General features: G+C 47.9%; 9 protein-coding genes across 9 annotated transcripts; 6 read left to right on the top strand and 3 right to left on the bottom strand.

The window, feature by feature from the left end:
* Positions 1-161: 161 nt before the first annotated feature.
* Positions 162-1,091, top strand: PGRI_006610 (pyrroline-5-carboxylate reductase; the record flags this gene model as incomplete). Its single annotated transcript, XM_040788374.1, has 2 exons — positions 162-198; positions 250-1,091. The coding sequence occupies 2 exons, from the start codon at positions 162-164 to the stop codon at positions 1,089-1,091; spliced, it is 879 nt and encodes a 292-aa protein (XP_040652146.1).
* Positions 1,092-2,780: 1,689 nt separating this feature from the next.
* PGRI_006600 (WD40 repeat domain-containing protein) lies at positions 2,781-4,354 on the top strand (the record flags this gene model as incomplete). The annotated part of the gene is made up of 2 exons (XM_040788373.1): positions 2,781-3,249; positions 3,408-4,354. 2 exons carry the CDS (start codon positions 2,781-2,783, stop codon positions 4,352-4,354), a joined length of 1,416 nt encoding a protein of 471 aa, XP_040652145.1.
* A 582-nt stretch (positions 4,355-4,936) lies between these two features.
* On the top strand, positions 4,937-5,719 carry PGRI_006590 (uncharacterized protein; the record flags this gene model as incomplete). The annotated part of the gene is made up of 1 exon (XM_040788372.1): positions 4,937-5,719. The coding sequence occupies one exon, from the start codon at positions 4,937-4,939 to the stop codon at positions 5,717-5,719; it is 783 nt and encodes a 260-aa protein (XP_040652144.1).
* Positions 5,720-5,945: 226 nt separating this feature from the next.
* PGRI_006580 (uncharacterized protein) lies at positions 5,946-7,202 on the bottom strand (the record flags this gene model as incomplete). The annotated part of the gene is made up of 1 exon (XM_040788371.1): positions 5,946-7,202. One exon carries the CDS (start codon positions 7,200-7,202, stop codon positions 5,946-5,948), a length of 1,257 nt encoding a protein of 418 aa, XP_040652143.1.
* A 912-nt stretch (positions 7,203-8,114) lies between these two features.
* On the top strand, positions 8,115-8,834 carry PGRI_006570 (uncharacterized protein; the record flags this gene model as incomplete). Its single annotated transcript, XM_040788370.1, has 1 exon — positions 8,115-8,834. One exon carries the CDS (start codon positions 8,115-8,117, stop codon positions 8,832-8,834), a length of 720 nt encoding a protein of 239 aa, XP_040652142.1.
* Positions 8,835-9,049: 215 nt separating this feature from the next.
* On the bottom strand, positions 9,050-10,480 carry PGRI_006560 (DnaJ family domain-containing protein; the record flags this gene model as incomplete). Its single annotated transcript, XM_040788369.1, has 2 exons — positions 9,050-10,237; positions 10,301-10,480. 2 exons carry the CDS (start codon positions 10,478-10,480, stop codon positions 9,050-9,052), a joined length of 1,368 nt encoding a protein of 455 aa, XP_040652141.1.
* A 500-nt stretch (positions 10,481-10,980) lies between these two features.
* On the top strand, positions 10,981-11,467 carry PGRI_006550 (mitochondrial 37S ribosomal protein mS37; the record flags this gene model as incomplete). The annotated part of the gene is made up of 3 exons (XM_040788368.1): positions 10,981-11,110; positions 11,154-11,296; positions 11,369-11,467. The coding sequence occupies 3 exons, from the start codon at positions 10,981-10,983 to the stop codon at positions 11,465-11,467; spliced, it is 372 nt and encodes a 123-aa protein (XP_040652140.1).
* Positions 11,468-13,144: 1,677 nt separating this feature from the next.
* On the bottom strand, positions 13,145-14,822 carry PGRI_006540 (cytochrome P450; the record flags this gene model as incomplete). The annotated part of the gene is made up of 3 exons (XM_040788367.1): positions 13,145-13,290; positions 13,380-14,440; positions 14,494-14,822. 3 exons carry the CDS (start codon positions 14,820-14,822, stop codon positions 13,145-13,147), a joined length of 1,536 nt encoding a protein of 511 aa, XP_040652139.1.
* Positions 14,823-15,819: 997 nt separating this feature from the next.
* Positions 15,820-17,652, top strand: PGRI_006530 (F-box protein; the record flags this gene model as incomplete). The annotated part of the gene is made up of 1 exon (XM_040788366.1): positions 15,820-17,652. One exon carries the CDS (start codon positions 15,820-15,822, stop codon positions 17,650-17,652), a length of 1,833 nt encoding a protein of 610 aa, XP_040652138.1.
* Positions 17,653-17,841: the final 189 nt, after the last annotated feature.

The raw sequence follows: 17,841 nt of genomic DNA, 5'->3' as shown, positions 1-17,841 counted from the left end.
CGGATTCTAATATAAAATTAAAATAAATCTCGGCATCAGCTGCCGAATGCCAATGTCGGGCGCCTCACCCGAGATCCATATGAGTCAAGGAGATAACCCCTCCAGGGCTCAATTCAGAACACAATCGACTCTTCAAACCTCTCAATATCTAGAAAATCATTATGGCCTCAGGACAAACCCTCGGATTCATTGGATGCGGTAAGTAAATATGTCCCATCCATTACAAAACCATCACTAACAAACCCCAAGGTAACATGGGAGGCGCCGTCCTAAAAGGCCTCCTAAACAGCGCATTCTCAACCAAAGACACCGAAACCACAGAAAAGCCAATCAATCGCTTCATCGCTTGCACAAAAACCGCCAGCTCGGCCACCCGTCTACAGAACTCAATTGCACCAGAGCACCAAGACCTAATCAAAATCGTCTCCGACCAAAATGTCCAAACGATGCAAGAATCCGACATAATAATTCTCGGCTGCAAGCCATTCATGGCAGAAGCTGTTCTAAGCGAAGAAGGCGTCCGCGACGCCCTAGCCGGCAAACTCGTCATTAGCATGCTAGCAGGCCCAACATGTCCAACCCTAACCCTCCTCATCAACCCAGACCCTAGCGCCGCTGATCCCCCGCATCTCATGAAAGCGATCCCGAACATGGGTGCGCAGTTTGGGGAGTCGATGACGATCATCGAGACTCCCGCGCCGACGATCCCGCAATCTATGGTTGCGGCCACGGAGTGGATTTTCAAGCATGTCGGTGCGGTTAAGTACCTAGGTCCTGAGCATATTGGGTTGGCAACTGTTCTTGTTGGCGCGACTATGGCTACGCTGACGCTTCCCATTGAGGGATTGTTGGATGGGTGTGTTGCAGAGGGGTTTAAGCGCGGGGATGCGATGGAGTTGGTTTTACAGGGGATTCGGGGGTTGTCTGCTGTTCTGGAATCTGGACAACATCCGGCGGTTGTTAGGGAGAGTATTTCTTCGCCGAGGGGTTGTACTATTCAGACACTATTGAGTCTTGAGAAGGCGGGGACGAGATCGGATTTTGCGGAGGCTATTATTAGGGGGAATACGCATTTGAAGGAGAAGATGTAGATATAGATGATAGGGAAATTGGTTGGAAATAGAAACTACATATCCAGAGTATCACATTTGTGTTGAGCAAGTAATTCACGCGAGTGTCCAGATGCCCCGGGGCCTTAAAATTTTTCATAAAAAAAGACATGAATATGTACACTCTGAGCTTACTGTCAATACATATAGACATGCGTACATCCGCCCATAAAATACTACATACTAACATCTTGCTTTCATTGCAATGCATAATAAGTAGGCTCACGAAATAAGAGCCCACTCACTAGTAGCACAGAAAGCATCAAGGTTGGCAGCGAATCATCTGCCTGGTCAATCCGCACACTTTGTACCATGCTTTGTGAGTCAAAATTAAATCCATAGCGGTCTTGGAACCTTTCCGAGACCTGGCCATGGAACCTTGGAAGTTTATCTGGCTTATGTAATTGTCAGATATCAGGGCCCCTGCAGGTGCTCCCAAGCGGCAAGGGTGAACATCAGCGGAAAGGGAAAGTCATATCGCGCAGCCTAAAATCTGGGGTTGTAGTCTACGAACCAAATTCCTTGTCATTTTTCATCAACTATACTCGCTGCCGATCAGTTGAGTTGTCCACTTCTCTTTATACTTGACTCTCCGCATCATTTTATGCGCCTGTCTTTCGCAAATGGTCTCAACATGGTGCACAATTCTCTATCAAAGCAATAGTGTGTTATTTTAGATAATCAATAAAACAGGTGTTGATTATGCTAACATGCAGCCCCAGGTCGTGACTAGTACGCCGTACATTGTATCTTTCATTTGAATGCAGGCCCATATGAGCTGGCAACTTTAGCTGCTACTCTTTGTTTCCAGCTACCCACCGCTCTTTTCCCTACATGGGTATCCAAGGAGCATCATTCTATATCACGCTGGCCCACTATATTGAGTTCGCTCTAATTTATCAATCTGGTGTTCCTCGTTCCCGTTAAAGAAGGTCCATTGGCATATCGATAAATTTATGCACAACCAGCTTTCTTCCATGACCAAGGGCTGTGTGGGACTTTGATATAAACAGCTTGTTACTAAAGGGATAGGAGTTCTTCTACAACATACGGAGGACATATGTTCAACGGGCCCATTCCAGCCCATTTTATTAAACGTCATAAGTCTGCACCGCATAGTGGGGCATGAGATGTGGCTGGCTGTATGATCTGCGAAGATGAATAGCACACCCGATTCATTACTCGTCTATTGCCATCCATAGGGGAACGTAAATATATGTCTGCAGCGGATATCAGCCCAAGCTAACACCCAGCTCACACCGGAGGTTTGAAACCTTGCCTAGGTGAGTCCCCTGTTGGTCCACCGTTTTCAACTGCGATCAACCAGCAATCCACATCAATTGTTTCTCGCACCCTATCTTCAATGCGCTACACAAATGTGTTTCAGCTGGCCCGGCAGTGCAACATGCAATATGGTAACGCCACCATTTCTACCCTTCCACCTGGGCAAGAAGGTCGCTTGCTTAACTTACTAAGCCCACTGTCGAATGTTTATAAACCCCCTCAAATCGCGTGGTCGGTCTTTACAGACGCATCCTGGCCTCCGATTTCAGGAGCCTTTTACGTGGCAAGCTATTTCAGGTCTAAGATCCAGCTACAAGTAAGTGTCTACAGATACTCAAGCGTTATAGTCGCTTCATTAACTTCTGTGACCTTTAATCAGACTTCAAGATGGCGGCCCCGATTTCAATTATGAATTCTGAGCCCTTGAACATTAAGGGCCATGATGGTAACATCTTTTCTATGGCTTTGTCACCGGATGGCAACACGCTGGTGTCAGGATTAGGTGATAATTCAGTCCAGCTCTGGAATCTACATACAGGCGCTCGTCTCTGGACAGGCAAGGGCCATAGTGGATATGTCTTTGTCGTTGCCTTCTCACCGAATAGCAAGTTGGTGGCATCAGGATCACTTGATCGTACAGTCCTACTCTGGGATCCAGCGACAGGCGCTTTGTTGAAAACACTCGAGGGCCATAGTAATAATATCGCTGTCATTGTCTTCTCACCGGATAGCAAGTTGGTTGCATCGGGATCAGGTGATAAAACAATCCGGCTTTGGGATCCGGCGACAGGCGCTTTGTTAAAATCGCTCGAGGGCCATGGTGACGGTATTACTATTCTGACATTTTCGCCGGATGGTAAAATACTAGCGTCAGCAACGTCCGCAGCAGGCGATTGCGAACCCCGGCTCTGGAATCCAAAGACAGGCGCGTGTCTCTGGATACTGAAAGGCCATAGTTCATGTGTCTACACCATGGCCTTCTCACCGGATGGCAACATGGTGGCATCGGATCAGCGGATGGAACAATCCGGCTCTGGGATCCAGCGACAGGCGCTTTTATCCGGATACTCAAGCACCCCAAAAACAAGAGTAATACAGTCCGGACTATAGCTTTCTCGCCTGATGGCAAGATGATGGTGTCAGGATCATACGATCGCGTACTCCGGCTCTGGGATCCCCAGACAGGCGCTCTCACAAAAGAACTCGAGGGCGACAATCTCTCAGGTAGATATGTTACAACTGTGGCCTTCTCACCAAATGGTAAGATTCTGGCGTCCGCATTGAGCAGAACAGTCCAGCTCTGGAATTCAGAGACAGGCGCTTTTCTAAGGAAATTTGTCACACCCGATGATATCAAAACTTTAGCCTTCTCACGGGATGGCAACATGTTGGCGTCACTAAGTCATGAAGGTTTGGGATTATTACAACTCTGGGATACAAGGACAGTGACTTGTTTGCATACTCTCGAGAACCACGCTGATCGCATCCATATTGTGGCCTTCTCACCGACTGGCAACATGGTAGCATCAGGGTCAGACGATCACACAGTCCGGCTCTGGAACCCAAAGACAGGCGCGTGTGTCTGGATACTTAATGAACATGAGGATAAAGTCACCACTATTGCCTTCTCACCAGATAGCAAGTTGCTAGCTTCAGCATCAGACGATTGTACAGTCATAATCTGGAATCCAGAGACAGGCGATTCTCTATGCACAATCAAGGGTCACCCTGCTTCTATCACTACCATTGCCTTCTCACCGAATAGCAAGGTGGTAGCGTCAGGATCAATTGATGGAAGTGTCCGGCTCTGGGATCCCAAGACAGGCTACTTTCTACAAATACTCGAGGGCCATAAGAAAGGTATCAATTCTATCACCTTCTCACCGGATGGCAAGACGTTGGTGTCAGGATCAGATGATAAAACAGCCCGACTGTGGGTGTTGGAATCCTTTGCCAAATAGACTACACATTTCATATTTAGTTTATCAAGGCCATCGCGGAGCTTTTTCTTCGCAAAGATGGTCTCATGCAGTTGCGGGTCATGAGCTTAAGAATGTTTGGCTCATTATCATAACATAGGATATCAAACTTAGGAGCGAAAGTAGTAAATGCACAAAAGGTGAAGAGAATAATGAAAAATAGTTACAGTGAGAAGGGGGTGTCAAAATTTCCCTTCATGTAGTCATAATGTTCCGGGTGCTCAGTGTTGCTTAGAGTGAGCAGTGAAGTAGAAATGGAAAGCCATATTGACCTATAATCCGGTGTCATCGTTCTACAGGGGCAATGTGATTATCAAGGCCTGATACTGCCCGAAGTTAGGTACCTATGCCTCTCTTTGTCAAACAACTTGAGAATACATTTCATCAAACTGGGCTACGCAGCCGCACCGATTATTGGCTCCTCTGACCATATGTCATTTCCTGTGACGGAGTGAAATCTCTCAGATAATTACAAGTCTCACATATTCCTGGCCCACCACCTTTCTCTTCCGCCAACTCAACACTTCTTTTGCCAGCACAGCTTTACAGAACTGATATTCTCATATGGAAGTCATCCAAAAGAACGAGGCATTCAAAAGGACTGATGGCAAAATGCAATTTTCCTACGTCCAGGTTTTTGTCCGACAAGATGGCATATTATATTCCGGAAAATGGACGAATCGATTCGATTCACCAAAGACGCTAGACGATCTCCAAGATCTCAAGAAAATACCAACCGAGGATAGAGGCCCAAAAGTGAAAGCCGCTTGGTCAGCGATTTATATAAAAACACCAAGTCTCCTTGCATATATCGAAAGAAATCTTGAAAAGCGAATCACTCGCGAAATCGAAACATGCGAAATTCTTCGCAAGAACCCTCATCCCAATATCGCGACCTACTATGGCTATCATGATACTCACGGTCGAGTCTCTGGGTTATGTTTCAAACGATATAACTCGACACTACTTGAAGTAGTCAATCCTCAGCGCCTAGGCAAGGTTGCTTTCCTTTCAAGTGCGCGCGAACTAGTGAAAGTGAAAGCAGATATAGAAAGTGGCCTAGAAGGAATTTTGGCCGCTATCAAACATCTTCATTCTCTCGGACTTGTTCATAATGATATCAACCCTGCAAATATCATGCTCGATGATGATGGTACGTTTATTCTCATCGATTTCGATAGCTGTCGATCTATTGGGGAGTCGTTGCGTAACACCGAAACAAAAAGAACCCACCACTGGCATGATCCTACTGTTGATATTTCGCTTGAGAAGAACGACCTTGATGCTTTCAGAGATCTACAAATTTGGTTGACTGGTTCGACGGATGAGAAATTTGTTTTTGAATGAATTGTTCAAAAGGTTAGCCAGGATGAGCAGCGAAAGTAATCGCAGTCACTCTGTTACCAAGAAAATTTGGCATATAGTTAAATCTAGAAGGGAACGAAGACCGCTTATACACTCATTTAACGCATCAATCATATATTTATGTGTGAACATCTCCTTGTAGATATATGGATAGAACCCCTTTGCACTTGAACGCCTAATTTCCTCAATTGAACTCCGCTTCCCCGGATTATCCCCAGATATCATCATCATCCTTGACCAAATCATCTTCGTTCAATACTTGCAGCCCATTCCCGCGCTCCTCCCGCTTCCGTTGCCGCTTTGTCACCGTGCGCCCGGGGGTAAAGGGCGTCACAGGAGTAAACGGCATATATGGACTATACGGTGTAGCCATACCCGTGACAGGACCCATCCGGTTCTTCACCGGCCGTTCCAAGATAGTGGTCTTGGTTGCCGGGACACTTTGCCCCGGGTACGCCTCACGGAAAGGTAGGTTGGACGGGACGGATGAAGCAGGCGAGGGAGTAGACAGGGCTAGAGGCGCCGGGGGACGGGCACGCCCAGGAGGGGGCATGAGTGTCTTGCTCGTCTGCTGCGGTACGACTGGCGGAGGACCCGGGTTATAGATACGCGGGGAAAGAGGCGGGTCTTCGGGGACATAGACTCGAGGCGTGACGACAGCTGGTGAGGCTAATGGAGAGGAGATGGGCATTTTGCGAATATCCAGACGTGGTGAGCGCACTTTGCTCGGCTCTGGATTGGCGCGCGAGCCGGAGTTGAAGAGCTTGGATAGGCGGGAGCTGTTGAAGCCCTTTGTTGGGGACTTCAATGGAGCTAATGGCGCCGATGAATTATCCGATACGTGAGAGCCACGGTCGGTGAATGGGTTTGTGAGTTGGCTATCTGGTGATTGCGCTTGGAAATCATGTTCGCGGACGGACAGATCAACTCCGGAAGCTTTCTGGGCATCATGTTCCATGACTGCCGCATACAGCATTTCCATATCGTTTTGGGCTCGTTGTCGGTCGTTAGCGACAATGGACTCATCGATGGTCACCATGCTGCCGTTCATGGATGGTTGGGAGGGCCTGGCACTTCTGTGCAATGATCCCCAGGACTTGAACCCACTTGACTTGGGACTGGGGAGGTTGTGCGACATTGGTGAAATTGGGCTGGGATCCATGCTAACGGGAGGTCTAGCAGGCTTCAGAATTTCCATATGCAGTGTATAGTTGGATGACTGAACTGTCCGACGCAGGCGACGTCCGACGAATATAAGTAGGGCTAGAAGTATAGCGACGAAGATCACATAGGCGCCCACAATGCTTCCAATTTGAATTGCTAGCAAGGGTTTATCCACTGTTGGGGGCGCAGCCGATTTGGATTCACGGATGTTCTGAGCCTGAGCCGAGTCACTATGTACAATTAAGATAGTAAAAAGGACAGGCAAAAAGAAGACAACCGGTGTAGTCATTTCCGGTGCCATGATAAAAAGTAAAGGGAGAGGAAAGGATTTTAAAAGTAGGTGTAGTCACTGATCGACATTTCGAAACCACAGGATTTGGGGTGATACATGTTCCAAAGGTGATGAGGCGGCAGGGGAGGGGGTATAAGAAGCAGCCCATAGGGTGTGATGAAGTGAAGAGAAGTCAGTGCAGGTCAAGTCTCAGCCTGTCGTTGGTCACAAATACGCGCCTTCATGCACGATCGTCACTTGGCGGCGACCACTCACAGGGAAGAACCCTAACTCCCCCGCCAAAAGTCCTTTTGATTTATTTTAGGGATTATCATATGATTGAGGGAGTTGGAATATTCTCAAGTACACTTAAAGACCTAAAATAAAGCACATTATCATTTGGATTTACTATATAGGACAGTTAGTTAGGGTATTCTCCTCGAGGCATAGTATATGCCAGTGCCGCCATACTGAAAATCAATTCGTATCACTTATGATAACGAGGATCGCCGAAGGAAAGCTTTAGAGAATGTTAAATACGAGCTATATTGCTCTATTACAGTTTACAATTATGTTATAATACAATTTGTCGAGCATTTGATCGAAATAGGATATCTCGTCCTCTTCATCCCAACACTTTCAAGGCCGGTGGAACAAACATTCTCCTTGAAGCTATAGAGGATAGGTTCGAATCTTAGAATTACAGAGATGATCTTTATCGCAAAAGGAACAAAACACCTTCCCTCTGTTGCCCAGGTGCTCCTTCCAAATGATTTGACTCCAAGATCACCTGCCCAAGTCAACTGGGCAAGATGCCCACCTGCGCAGTGAATTCACCATCCATCAACTTCAAATATATGTTGTATACCACAGCATTGTTTTAACGACAGCATTCACCAATTGTTATATTATATCTACATCCCACAATTTGTTCAACCCCTAATGGGAAACAAGGTCTCCGCAGTGAACGGCGTCAAATCAGATCATTTCTACGACCAAGGAAACGCCGTCAACGAGATCTGGGTAGGAGACGTTGAAATCATCTCCCGTCTACCCTTCGGTGATTCCGACCTCGAGCAAGCCGGCTGGCCCCCGGGAGACTTCCCAAAGATCCCGTGGCATCATTTCATCATCCCCATGCACAAACGAAACGAAGTGAGCAACATGACTGCCGAACTCTCCAAGAATGATATTTGTCGTGGATGTTGTCCGGACTGGCTACCAAAGCATGGGTACTTGGGCATGTACTCGAGCATCTCCGAAGGTGCCGCGTGTTTGTTCGGGGCTTTGCTCCTTTTCCTTGCTCTCGGCATGTACCTCTATTTCACGACCTCCGTCATTAGAGCTTTCTCCAACTGGCAATGGCTACGGGAGGATTCACATCTCTACCCGGATCCAGCCGCAATCAGGCGTATGGCAAAGAATCACCTTTGGATTGGCCTCGGTGAATCATTCATGGTGTTTGCTCTCTCTATCACCTGTTACGTGTTAGGCGTGCCTGCTCTCGCTGCTAGCACGAGGGGAATGGATGCTCCCACATTGACTTTTTTGAATGGGCTTGGGGGTGGTATTGCTCTTGTATTTGCCGGCCTTGTTGGGATCCCTTTATTCATGCTGTGGTCGACGAGAAAGCCACGTTCTGTGAAGACTAGCTCTTTCTGATAGAGCCGAGGATTCCCATTCAATTTCGTGAGGGCAATTTCCAGCGTTGTGGGGAGCTGAATGGCCAGGAGGTGGTGTTGAAAAGATCAACCTTGACTGTTTTATTTCGAGTGATCCTGCTCGTCATGTTTATGTCACATTATTGGTGTATTATTACCTATACAAGATGAACGAAAGAAAAGCGGGGGAGTTCTCTGTTCTGTCGTTTGCTGTCCTCAGGATTTAGTGAATAAATCGCGCCACAGCTCTTTCATGCCGTATCCCTTTGCCTGATCTTCTTCATGAACCTGTACAGTCTGCGCCATGCCTAGTGGCCCAAACTTGTTGGAAGGAACCGGCGGAACGACTGATGATGGACGCGCACGCTCTGTCGCTCGACGCTTAATTTCGTCTGCTAGCTCAGGTGCTACCGCGGCATAACATGCCTTGAGCTCTCGCTCAAGATTGATATATGGTTTGTGGGCGGAGGCTGGAGCTTGGAGGTTGTATGTGCGTGCGAGAGAGTTGATTTGTTTCACCGCGAGTTCGTGATATGAACGCTCGATTGCGAGGTAGCCGGGGTCTCGCAATGGTGGGAGATGTGCTAGATCTTCCGAAGTTTCATCGCTGTCATTCTTGATCGCAGGTGATTGGGAAGTCTCCGACTTGGAGACTATCCGACCATCAGTGTTGATCTCAGAGACGGATGTATCTTCTTGTCCAAGAGAAGCCTCCAACTTTTCTTTGTCTGCCAACCGAGCCTCAGCTGCAGCATAGGCTTTTGCCCGCTTCATTTGTACGTCCAAGGAACCACCCTTACTCGCAATTAACATCGCAGCATGTCTCCGCCAGTCTGCTCGAAGACGTCCGCGGAATCGATTAAGCTCCAAACCGAGCTGCTGTTGCTTCTCGATCCATGGCGGCACAATTTCCTGCTGTTGGATGATCTTATTCATAAAATATTCGGTTGTATCGATGAATGCGCTGCTGGCATTGTGATCTGGAGTTGTATTTACGCCTTTCCCACGAGGGATCTTCTTAAATTGTCCACGCGCAATGGCATCTGCGATTCGCTCATCTGCCAGCGACGAAAGACCCGTAACCGAGATTGGCATAGAATGAGCCCCGGGCATCAAGTTTTCTCTCATCTGACGGCGCATATCCTCGCGCTCTTCTTCAGAGAACCCAGGGGCCTGACTCAATTTGTAGGTAGAAGTACGGTCTTTAGCCTCAGCAAGTCGATCTCCACGAGACTTTTTGGGCTTCGGGGCGGGTTTGAGGTTCACAGGATCGGGGATTTTGTAGGGCATTCGGATTGGTTTGCTCGCGTCATCTAGCATGCGCAGAGTCGTGTCCTCGACGCGCTCTACTCCTGTCCATGCTGGAGCGGCGGCTTGCTCTCGTGTGCCTTGTCCTGCGCCAGCCTACGATAAAGGAATGTGGGTCAGTGGTTGTTGGACGAAAAGGACATGATAAGGATCACATACGGGCATTTCGACTATAGAATGAGCAGCAGCATACTGACTCCTGAATGATGAAGCAGCAATACGCTCTGCGAGCTCATTTTTCAGTTCTTCCGAGAAACCTGCCTGCTCAAAGTTGCGATGTGCAGATCGTCCACCTTCTAGGAGCGCATCTTCAGTCAGCTGAGCTAGACGCCGTCCCATCGGACTATCTTTTTTTTCTTCATGTTTTTCCTCTTTTAGGCCGTCTTTGCCGTCTTTGCCATCTTTATTCTCTGCCTTCACTGTAGATGAGGGCGATATTTGATTCAGGTGGCATGATGCGGAGAACTGCCTAGACCTAAGAGCTATTGGAGCTCTCGACTTGCATGCTAAAGATACACCACGGAGTTGTGTTGACAAACCGTATCTCCCAGGCATACCGAGTAAATTTTTGTTAGATGTAACAAACCTGCGGTATCAAAAATAGTGTACAGGAGTTGTCAATAGGGTGGCAAGCTCTTGAGGTAGACAAAGAGCTCGGGGAACGATCAAAATTAGTCATCCACCTCCGCGGAGTGGCCGAAACTTCGGATTTTGTTTGTCGAAGATCCGTCGCCGGCGTCAATCTCCCATCGTTAATCCCGCACACGGTCGCTTCAAGGCATTTCGCCTCTTCTCGCTCCAATCTGTTGCCAGTTTTACGGACCTAATAATTGCCCACCATGGCACCCAAGGGCTCCCTCTCTACCCGGCTGAACCCGATGCGTCTCAACACCATCAACCACCTCCGTGTTCGCCGGCCGAATCAAAATGAGCAGAACCCCTGCGTGGTAGTGATGTCGTCTATGCTTAGTATGTTCTTTTCCTCTCTCGTCGCTTTGGCTTTGCATTCCAGATGTCGAATACCTTGAATCTCGAAATTGTGAGTGGTTTACTGACAATATTGCGTTGCAAACAGACTGCTGGGCTTCCGCTGGATACGGCGCAGAGGGCTGCGCTGCCCTCGAGGCTCAATTGCGCAAGTGCATGGACGCACCGGTACGTTATAACCCACCATCGTTCTTTTCATTGATTGTCAACATCCTTCTAACGAGTCACCCCCGCATACAGAAATCCCGGGAGCAGAAGAAGAACACTGTCAACTACCACCTCATGAGAATGTACCCCAAGGTTGTTGGCCCCCGGAAGAAGGATGGTGTTCTCGGTTAAAATGTACTTTGCACGACTGGATTGTTCGCGATTGTCTATCCGGACTTGGTAGCAGAAGCGAGTTGTCCCCTTGGAGTTTTGGGTTTCTTTTCGATACATTATTACGCGAATACTCTGGCCTTTATCAGGACTTGCTGATTTGGTCCGCTTATTTTGCATCAGAGGCTATGGGAGTTGGCTTTTACTCATATGTACAATATACAACTATGTGGGATGGAATCACCTGTCACAACAATTGATTATACACTTATTTCATACTGCTTCTAGTAGTTATGGGTATGTACAATTTATGCTTTGATTAGCATATGCTCTGGATTGATTCATTTCGAGACGTATTTTGGAAGGTCCTTTGAAAGATTAATGAAGAGCAGCGAACTTCACCCAATCAAATCCCCCACTCACAGCGTTCGACTCTATTCCTTACCATCCTCTTACATACCTGCTAGTATAACTCCATCTATACTCTGAATCTCGAGTCATGTCTGTGACTCTCGTCAAAGAAGCCGAATTTGCCCGTCTCCCTTCTGACCCCTTTGCCATTGTTTGTTGCCCCGGGTTCAATCCACCTAGCATACTTTCTCTGACCTATAGCATATGCAGCATATGTCAGCCCACGCCGAAGTGCGGACTCAGCTTTGGGACATTGTCCGCGGCGAGAACAAGAAATCAATTGTGGGCTATACACATCGGACAAAGGTCCTAATCCCGGGAACCCTCGCAAAAATCAGGATGTGACCAGAGATCACATTTCCGATGGGTCCAAGCCCAAGATTCAAGTTGTTCAACCATGACTGAAAGAAAACCGTTGGCCATTTCTCTCAATTCCAGAGCTCAAGATCCCACGTACCACTTCTAGGTATGCCTCCCAGCGATTACTTCAGGCTATTCCCTGTTTTCTTATGGCTTGAACTAACAGTTTATAGGGAATGTTGGCATTTGACAACAAGTTTACACAGCATTCTGTGGAGAATGAAGCAGCTCCATGGTGCGCCATCGATATTATACTGTTTGCGATACTCGCGAATTCCTCCCCCCTACGTCTATCTCTTCGTCTATTTACGATACAAGAAAATGAGCTGTGAAGGTGGATCCTCGATTTCATGAAAGGAGTTCTCAATAAGTTCCTGAGACAATCGGTGTGATTGAGATTCGAGGGTTTCTACTTTCCCCTCACTATCACTTTTCACCTGACGTCCCGATAAATATCTCTTTTTCATCATGGTGCAATGCCATAAAAAGGGTCGACAGGTTCTCCGCACCTCTTTTCGGAGTTTGGCGATACCACGCTTCAAGAACTCATCGCCCAAAGCGCTCAGGATAATGAGTAGCCGCCTCCGCCAGACTCAGGCCGTTCGTATCCAGGAAGAGGGGAAGTGGGATGATAAGGAGACTACCAAGTTGTCCATTATTTACTACATAGCACCGAACCCACAAACAATCGAGACGAAAGACGGTGGTAGCGAAAGCGGCGTATCGAGTACAATGAGGATTCGAAACTCGAGGATGGAGCAGGTGAATACCTCACACATCGGCCACTAGCTAGCTCCATAGAAATATCATTCTTTTTCCATCTCCCACAACAAATAGCAGAAGGTCACAGCAGCAAGTATTATAATCTAGAGTCTAAGTAGATGGGAAGTAAACTCAAACTCAAGGCTAGTATTCATTTATCTCCTCTCAAATATCTTGTGCAGACTCAAACTTGAGGATCAGTTTATCGCCTGTTGGTTTCACAGTATAAGCATCGATGGCTTCGATATTGTCATCATCGACAATGGTGGTGCGGAAGTTGGTGTAGATCGCAGCCACGGCCAGTTTCATTTCTGACAAGCAGTAATCAGCATAATTCAATGGATGGGCGTCATCAATCTATATGTACCTTGTAGTGCAAGATTGCTTCCTACACACATACGTCCTCCACTCCCAAACGCCCAGAACCACCGCCGTTTCTCTTCCAGGTCAGCCGGCGAGTTCTCAGTTTCCAGCCAACGCTTCGGCTGCCAGGTTTCCGGATCTGGGAATACCTCCGGGTTGCGGTGCAGTGAATATGCTTGCGCATTCACCCTGGTGTTAGGTGGAATATCTGCATACCCGGCTAGAGTGCACGACGGAGATGGCGTTACCCGAGGCTGGATGCCAGGGATCGGAGCATGAAGTCTCAAGGTCTCTGTCACGATCGCTTCCAATAGGGGCAAGTTATCGATTGACTTGGCTAGTGGTAGATCGGCTGTCTTTGGGTACGAAACAGGAGGGCTCAGAGTGAGGAGTTCCTCTCGGAGCTTGTTCTGCACTTCTGGGTGTCGGGAGAGTTGCCAGAATAGATATGTGAGGCCAACGGCACTGGTTTCAAAGCCAGCAGTCAGCTGATCATACAATTCGCAAGCTATATCGAGTCTCTGTTGGGCCTTGTCTGGCGCTGTTTCTCCATTCTTTGCGGAATGCTTGTCTAGGGATTGTTTCAACTGCTTGTAGACAACTGGCTCGATGCCTGGCTCGGTTGCTGAAACTATTTCCTCGGCCCTATCGCATAGATCCAGAGCCCAGGAATCAAGCATTGCATTGGCTTCGTCGCAATACTTCGGTATCACGCGAAGACCAATCCGTCTCAACCATCCATCCAAATATGGAACCTCCTGAGCATAAAACTCGAATGGCTTTCGACACATGTAAAGATGAAGCCAGTGCTTACGCACTGAGTCGTCTTGTAGGTAGTTAGTGCCATTTTTCAAACCAAATAGATATGAAGAGACGAAGTCCATTGTCAGTCCCTGGTTTAGATCATGCACATCGACGGGTTTTTCAGACACTGCCGCTTTTTGAAGAATCGGCAGCAGCCGTTCGAAAATGACTGTATTTGAAACTATCCGCATATGAGGGGATGCTTGCAGAGTAGATTTGGAGTAGATGTTGGACAACATCCTTTTTCGGGTTGAATGTGCCTTGCTTCCGGTCATGGTGAACATGCTCACTGTCCTGTTTCTCATGGTGAGCTGTTTTGCTTACTATGGATCATTATCCATACTAACCCAAATGACGCGAAGACTCGTGGATACCAGTCATGCTTCTCAAATCCGCCAGCATAAACTGACTTAATTCCTCCATCAACGCAGTTGATCGAGATCTCTGACGGTCCTAATCTTACGACAGGGCCGAGTTTCTCGTGGGCAGCCTGAATGGTCCGATTGTTCCGGCTTGTGAAGCGCCTCCATAGCATCCATACGGGCGAGATGGAAGCACTCCAGTGCACATTGGGGATCTTCGACAGCGGGGAGAGAAACGCAGGGTAAATTAACACTCTGTAGAAGATGAGACCAGCGACAAATGCTGCCGCCAGGGTAGTGATCGAATATGTCATTGTGAATATTGAATCGAGAGGGAATCTATTCCCCAAAAGCAGGTATAAGAAAAGTGCCTTAAGAACTCATCCGGATCTCAGGGCCGTATACAATGAAGTTTGCCGACGCCGCTATGCCACTAATTGTTAGTCCAGGTAACACCCATCCGTGTATTACAGGTGGTGCCGAATGTGTTCCCTAATTGCAAGATTAACCTATAGGCCCCATACCCTTCGAATTCCACTCACTCTGATTCGTTTCGCGTTTGCCGACGGTGAACAGTTATGTAATAGAGTTCCGAAGGCTTTTCCCAAATGATCAATGCGAGCGGGTCTCAATACATGCGCTAGGTAGATTTGATAGGGAAACTATCTTGTCCAACCTCTGAGAACCTACGACGGCATTACCGCTTTCCCCGCGAAAGCGATAAGGTGATAAAGCGATAAGATGATAAGGTGATGGGGCGATAACCATACTTGATAATGGGCTGTACGCCAGGACTGCCCCTCCAGATCCCTTGTTCTGGGGATTGCAAATTATTTACGCTGAAGTCTTGTTGTTCAAGTTCAAAGCTTGAGGGTCTGCTAAATTGATTTTTGACGCCAAAAAAGGACAGCGCGTCAGAGCTACATACCCAAGGGAGCAGCGAGCTAATGTGCTTACGTCATAAGGCAACTGGTGAGTGCCCACTTGGGGGCAATATATGAAATTGCTACATATTGGATGGATTTCACACAATCGACAATTGTGGGGTGAAGAAGAGATCAAATCTTTAATATATGTTTGTTAAACCAATGAGGTTCTTTCTGGAGAAATCCCTGACAAACAGATATAGCCCTGCTAAGCCCTAAATAAGAACGGTCTAGTGTCAAAATACGTTTTTGTTTCCACATTTCCCTTTTCAGCCTCATTGAACACCCAAACACATGAAAGTGGCGGCCTAAAATCAACGATGGCAATTGTTTGAAAGCCCCAACACAATTTGTTCTTTTCACATCACCGCCTTTCACTTTCAACATGCTATCTGAGCTCCCCTCGGAGATCATCTATGAAATTGCAACATATCTTCCAACTGCCAATGCATTAGCACATTTGTCTCAGACATGCTATCGTCTACACACCATTATCACAGCTGAAAATTCTCGAATCTTTCGAGCGTTTGTGCGAAGCAGATTTCCATCTATCGAGACACCACCATACTGGGAAGATGCAGCACAAGCTTTGACCTCTAGGTCCCGGGCCTTCGACAGAAACGCCATTATCGGCCGATTTGTTGTGCCACCTGAAAGTGCGACTAAGATCGGTCCTCTTGTGACTCGCCAAGACAACCCGACTCTTGGGTACAGGCCTCCAATCGATTCTTACGAGGTATGGAATGGCCAACGTTGGGCTGATCGGAAGGAGGTTCTTGCCTGGGGTGCTGCACACCAGCTTGTGATGAGGATCAAGCAAACCGGCGCTCACTCGCAAGAAGACTGGTTTGTGTTCAATGATGCTAACGAATGGGTCAACAGCCATGATGACATTTGTTCTCTGCACCTTTTGCCCTCGGGGAATCACTACAGTAACAATACCAACGTGGAGCATCTGATCTTTGGTCGGGTTCGAGGTGATATCGCTCACCTTGCCATATCTCCCAATGAAGAGACATTCGAATACAAGCAGATATTTAAGGTCCATGGATTCAGACTCAATAAATCAGATTTGAGCAGTGACGCAGACTCTGTTTTGGCTGCGCATTTCGAAAATGGATCCATCGCTTTCTACAATACCAAGACCGAGAACGAAGAAATCGAGCCATTCACATGGCTTCACCGAGAATACTCCCCACGAACCAACTACTCCAAATTCCTATCCTCATCACTAGTGGCGGTGGGAACTGGAAATGTAGCAAACACCTTGTCTATCTCGAAAATCACACCAGACGGCGTCTTCGCATATCGTGACATCGAAATCGGCACCTTAGACACCGAGTCTGCAAGCCTCAGATCAAGGCCCAACATCAGCGTCATTGAACCTCTCAGTACCTACAACTTCACAGCCTCCCCAGGCGAAGTCTTCCTAGCCGCCTGGGACGACCACACCGTGCGACTCCACGACCTGCGCTCCCCAAGCACCTACGAGGTCTCCTACAAAGACATGACGGATCTCAGCCCCATCTACAGCCTCCACGCCTTCGGCCGTGAGCGCTTCCTAGCCGGAGCCGGCGCTGAAGGCTTAGTCAAGATCTTTGACCTACGCATGGACGACACATACAGTTACTTGGATGCACAAGTACCCGCCTCGCAATCGCAGAGCACACAGACAACAAATACCAATGTTAGCACACCCAGAATGAAAGCAAAATCACACGCTAAAAAGGGCTTCTCCGTTTATCTCTCCCATCACCCACCCCTCACATTCCCCCAACGAGCTCCAGCTATGCGCCGGAACCGCCAAAGAGGTCCCTACCGCGGCCCCGTTTACACGATGTCCTCTCCCTCGCCCTCCTCGCCAACTGTCTACACAGGCCTCGTGGATGGGGTCGTCCAGCTCGACTTTGCGTCCACGGATGACCTAACCGGTCCGCAGAAAGAGTGGTATGCATCTAACCTGGACCTGGGTGTGAATACGAGTCATGAGGTTTCACCACGTGGTCAGGAGGTTGTACAGCGCTGGAACTCCGAGGCGTTCAATTTGGCTGGATATGAGCGTCCAGACGAAAACGACACCGCTACTATTTCTAAGCTGAGGAACCAGCGCGCCTTTGGAGACCTTGAGCATGATGATATGGCTAGTGAGACGCAGGGTTGGGATTGCAGGTGGGAGAGTTTGGAGGAGCCTGGGTCTTGGAGGAGACAGGATAGGTGAGATATCGATTTTTCTTGATTTGTACGTAGATTACACTTTTTTTTTCACTAGGAGTGATTGAGAATACTTCGAACCCCCATTTGAGAACGGATTCCAAACTTTTGATTGATATAAGCTAATGAGCAAAAAAAAATCCTATGGCAAATGTTGGGTCCAAAGACCTTGTCCATAGCCCCGTGTGCGCCGTGC

Source organism: Penicillium griseofulvum (genome assembly GCF_001561935.1).
Source record: "Penicillium griseofulvum strain PG3 chromosome Unknown contig_79, whole genome shotgun sequence".
Classification (NCBI taxonomy): Eukaryota; Fungi; Ascomycota; class Eurotiomycetes; order Eurotiales; family Aspergillaceae; genus Penicillium; species Penicillium griseofulvum.
This window is presented reverse-complemented; position numbering and strand designations above follow the sequence as displayed.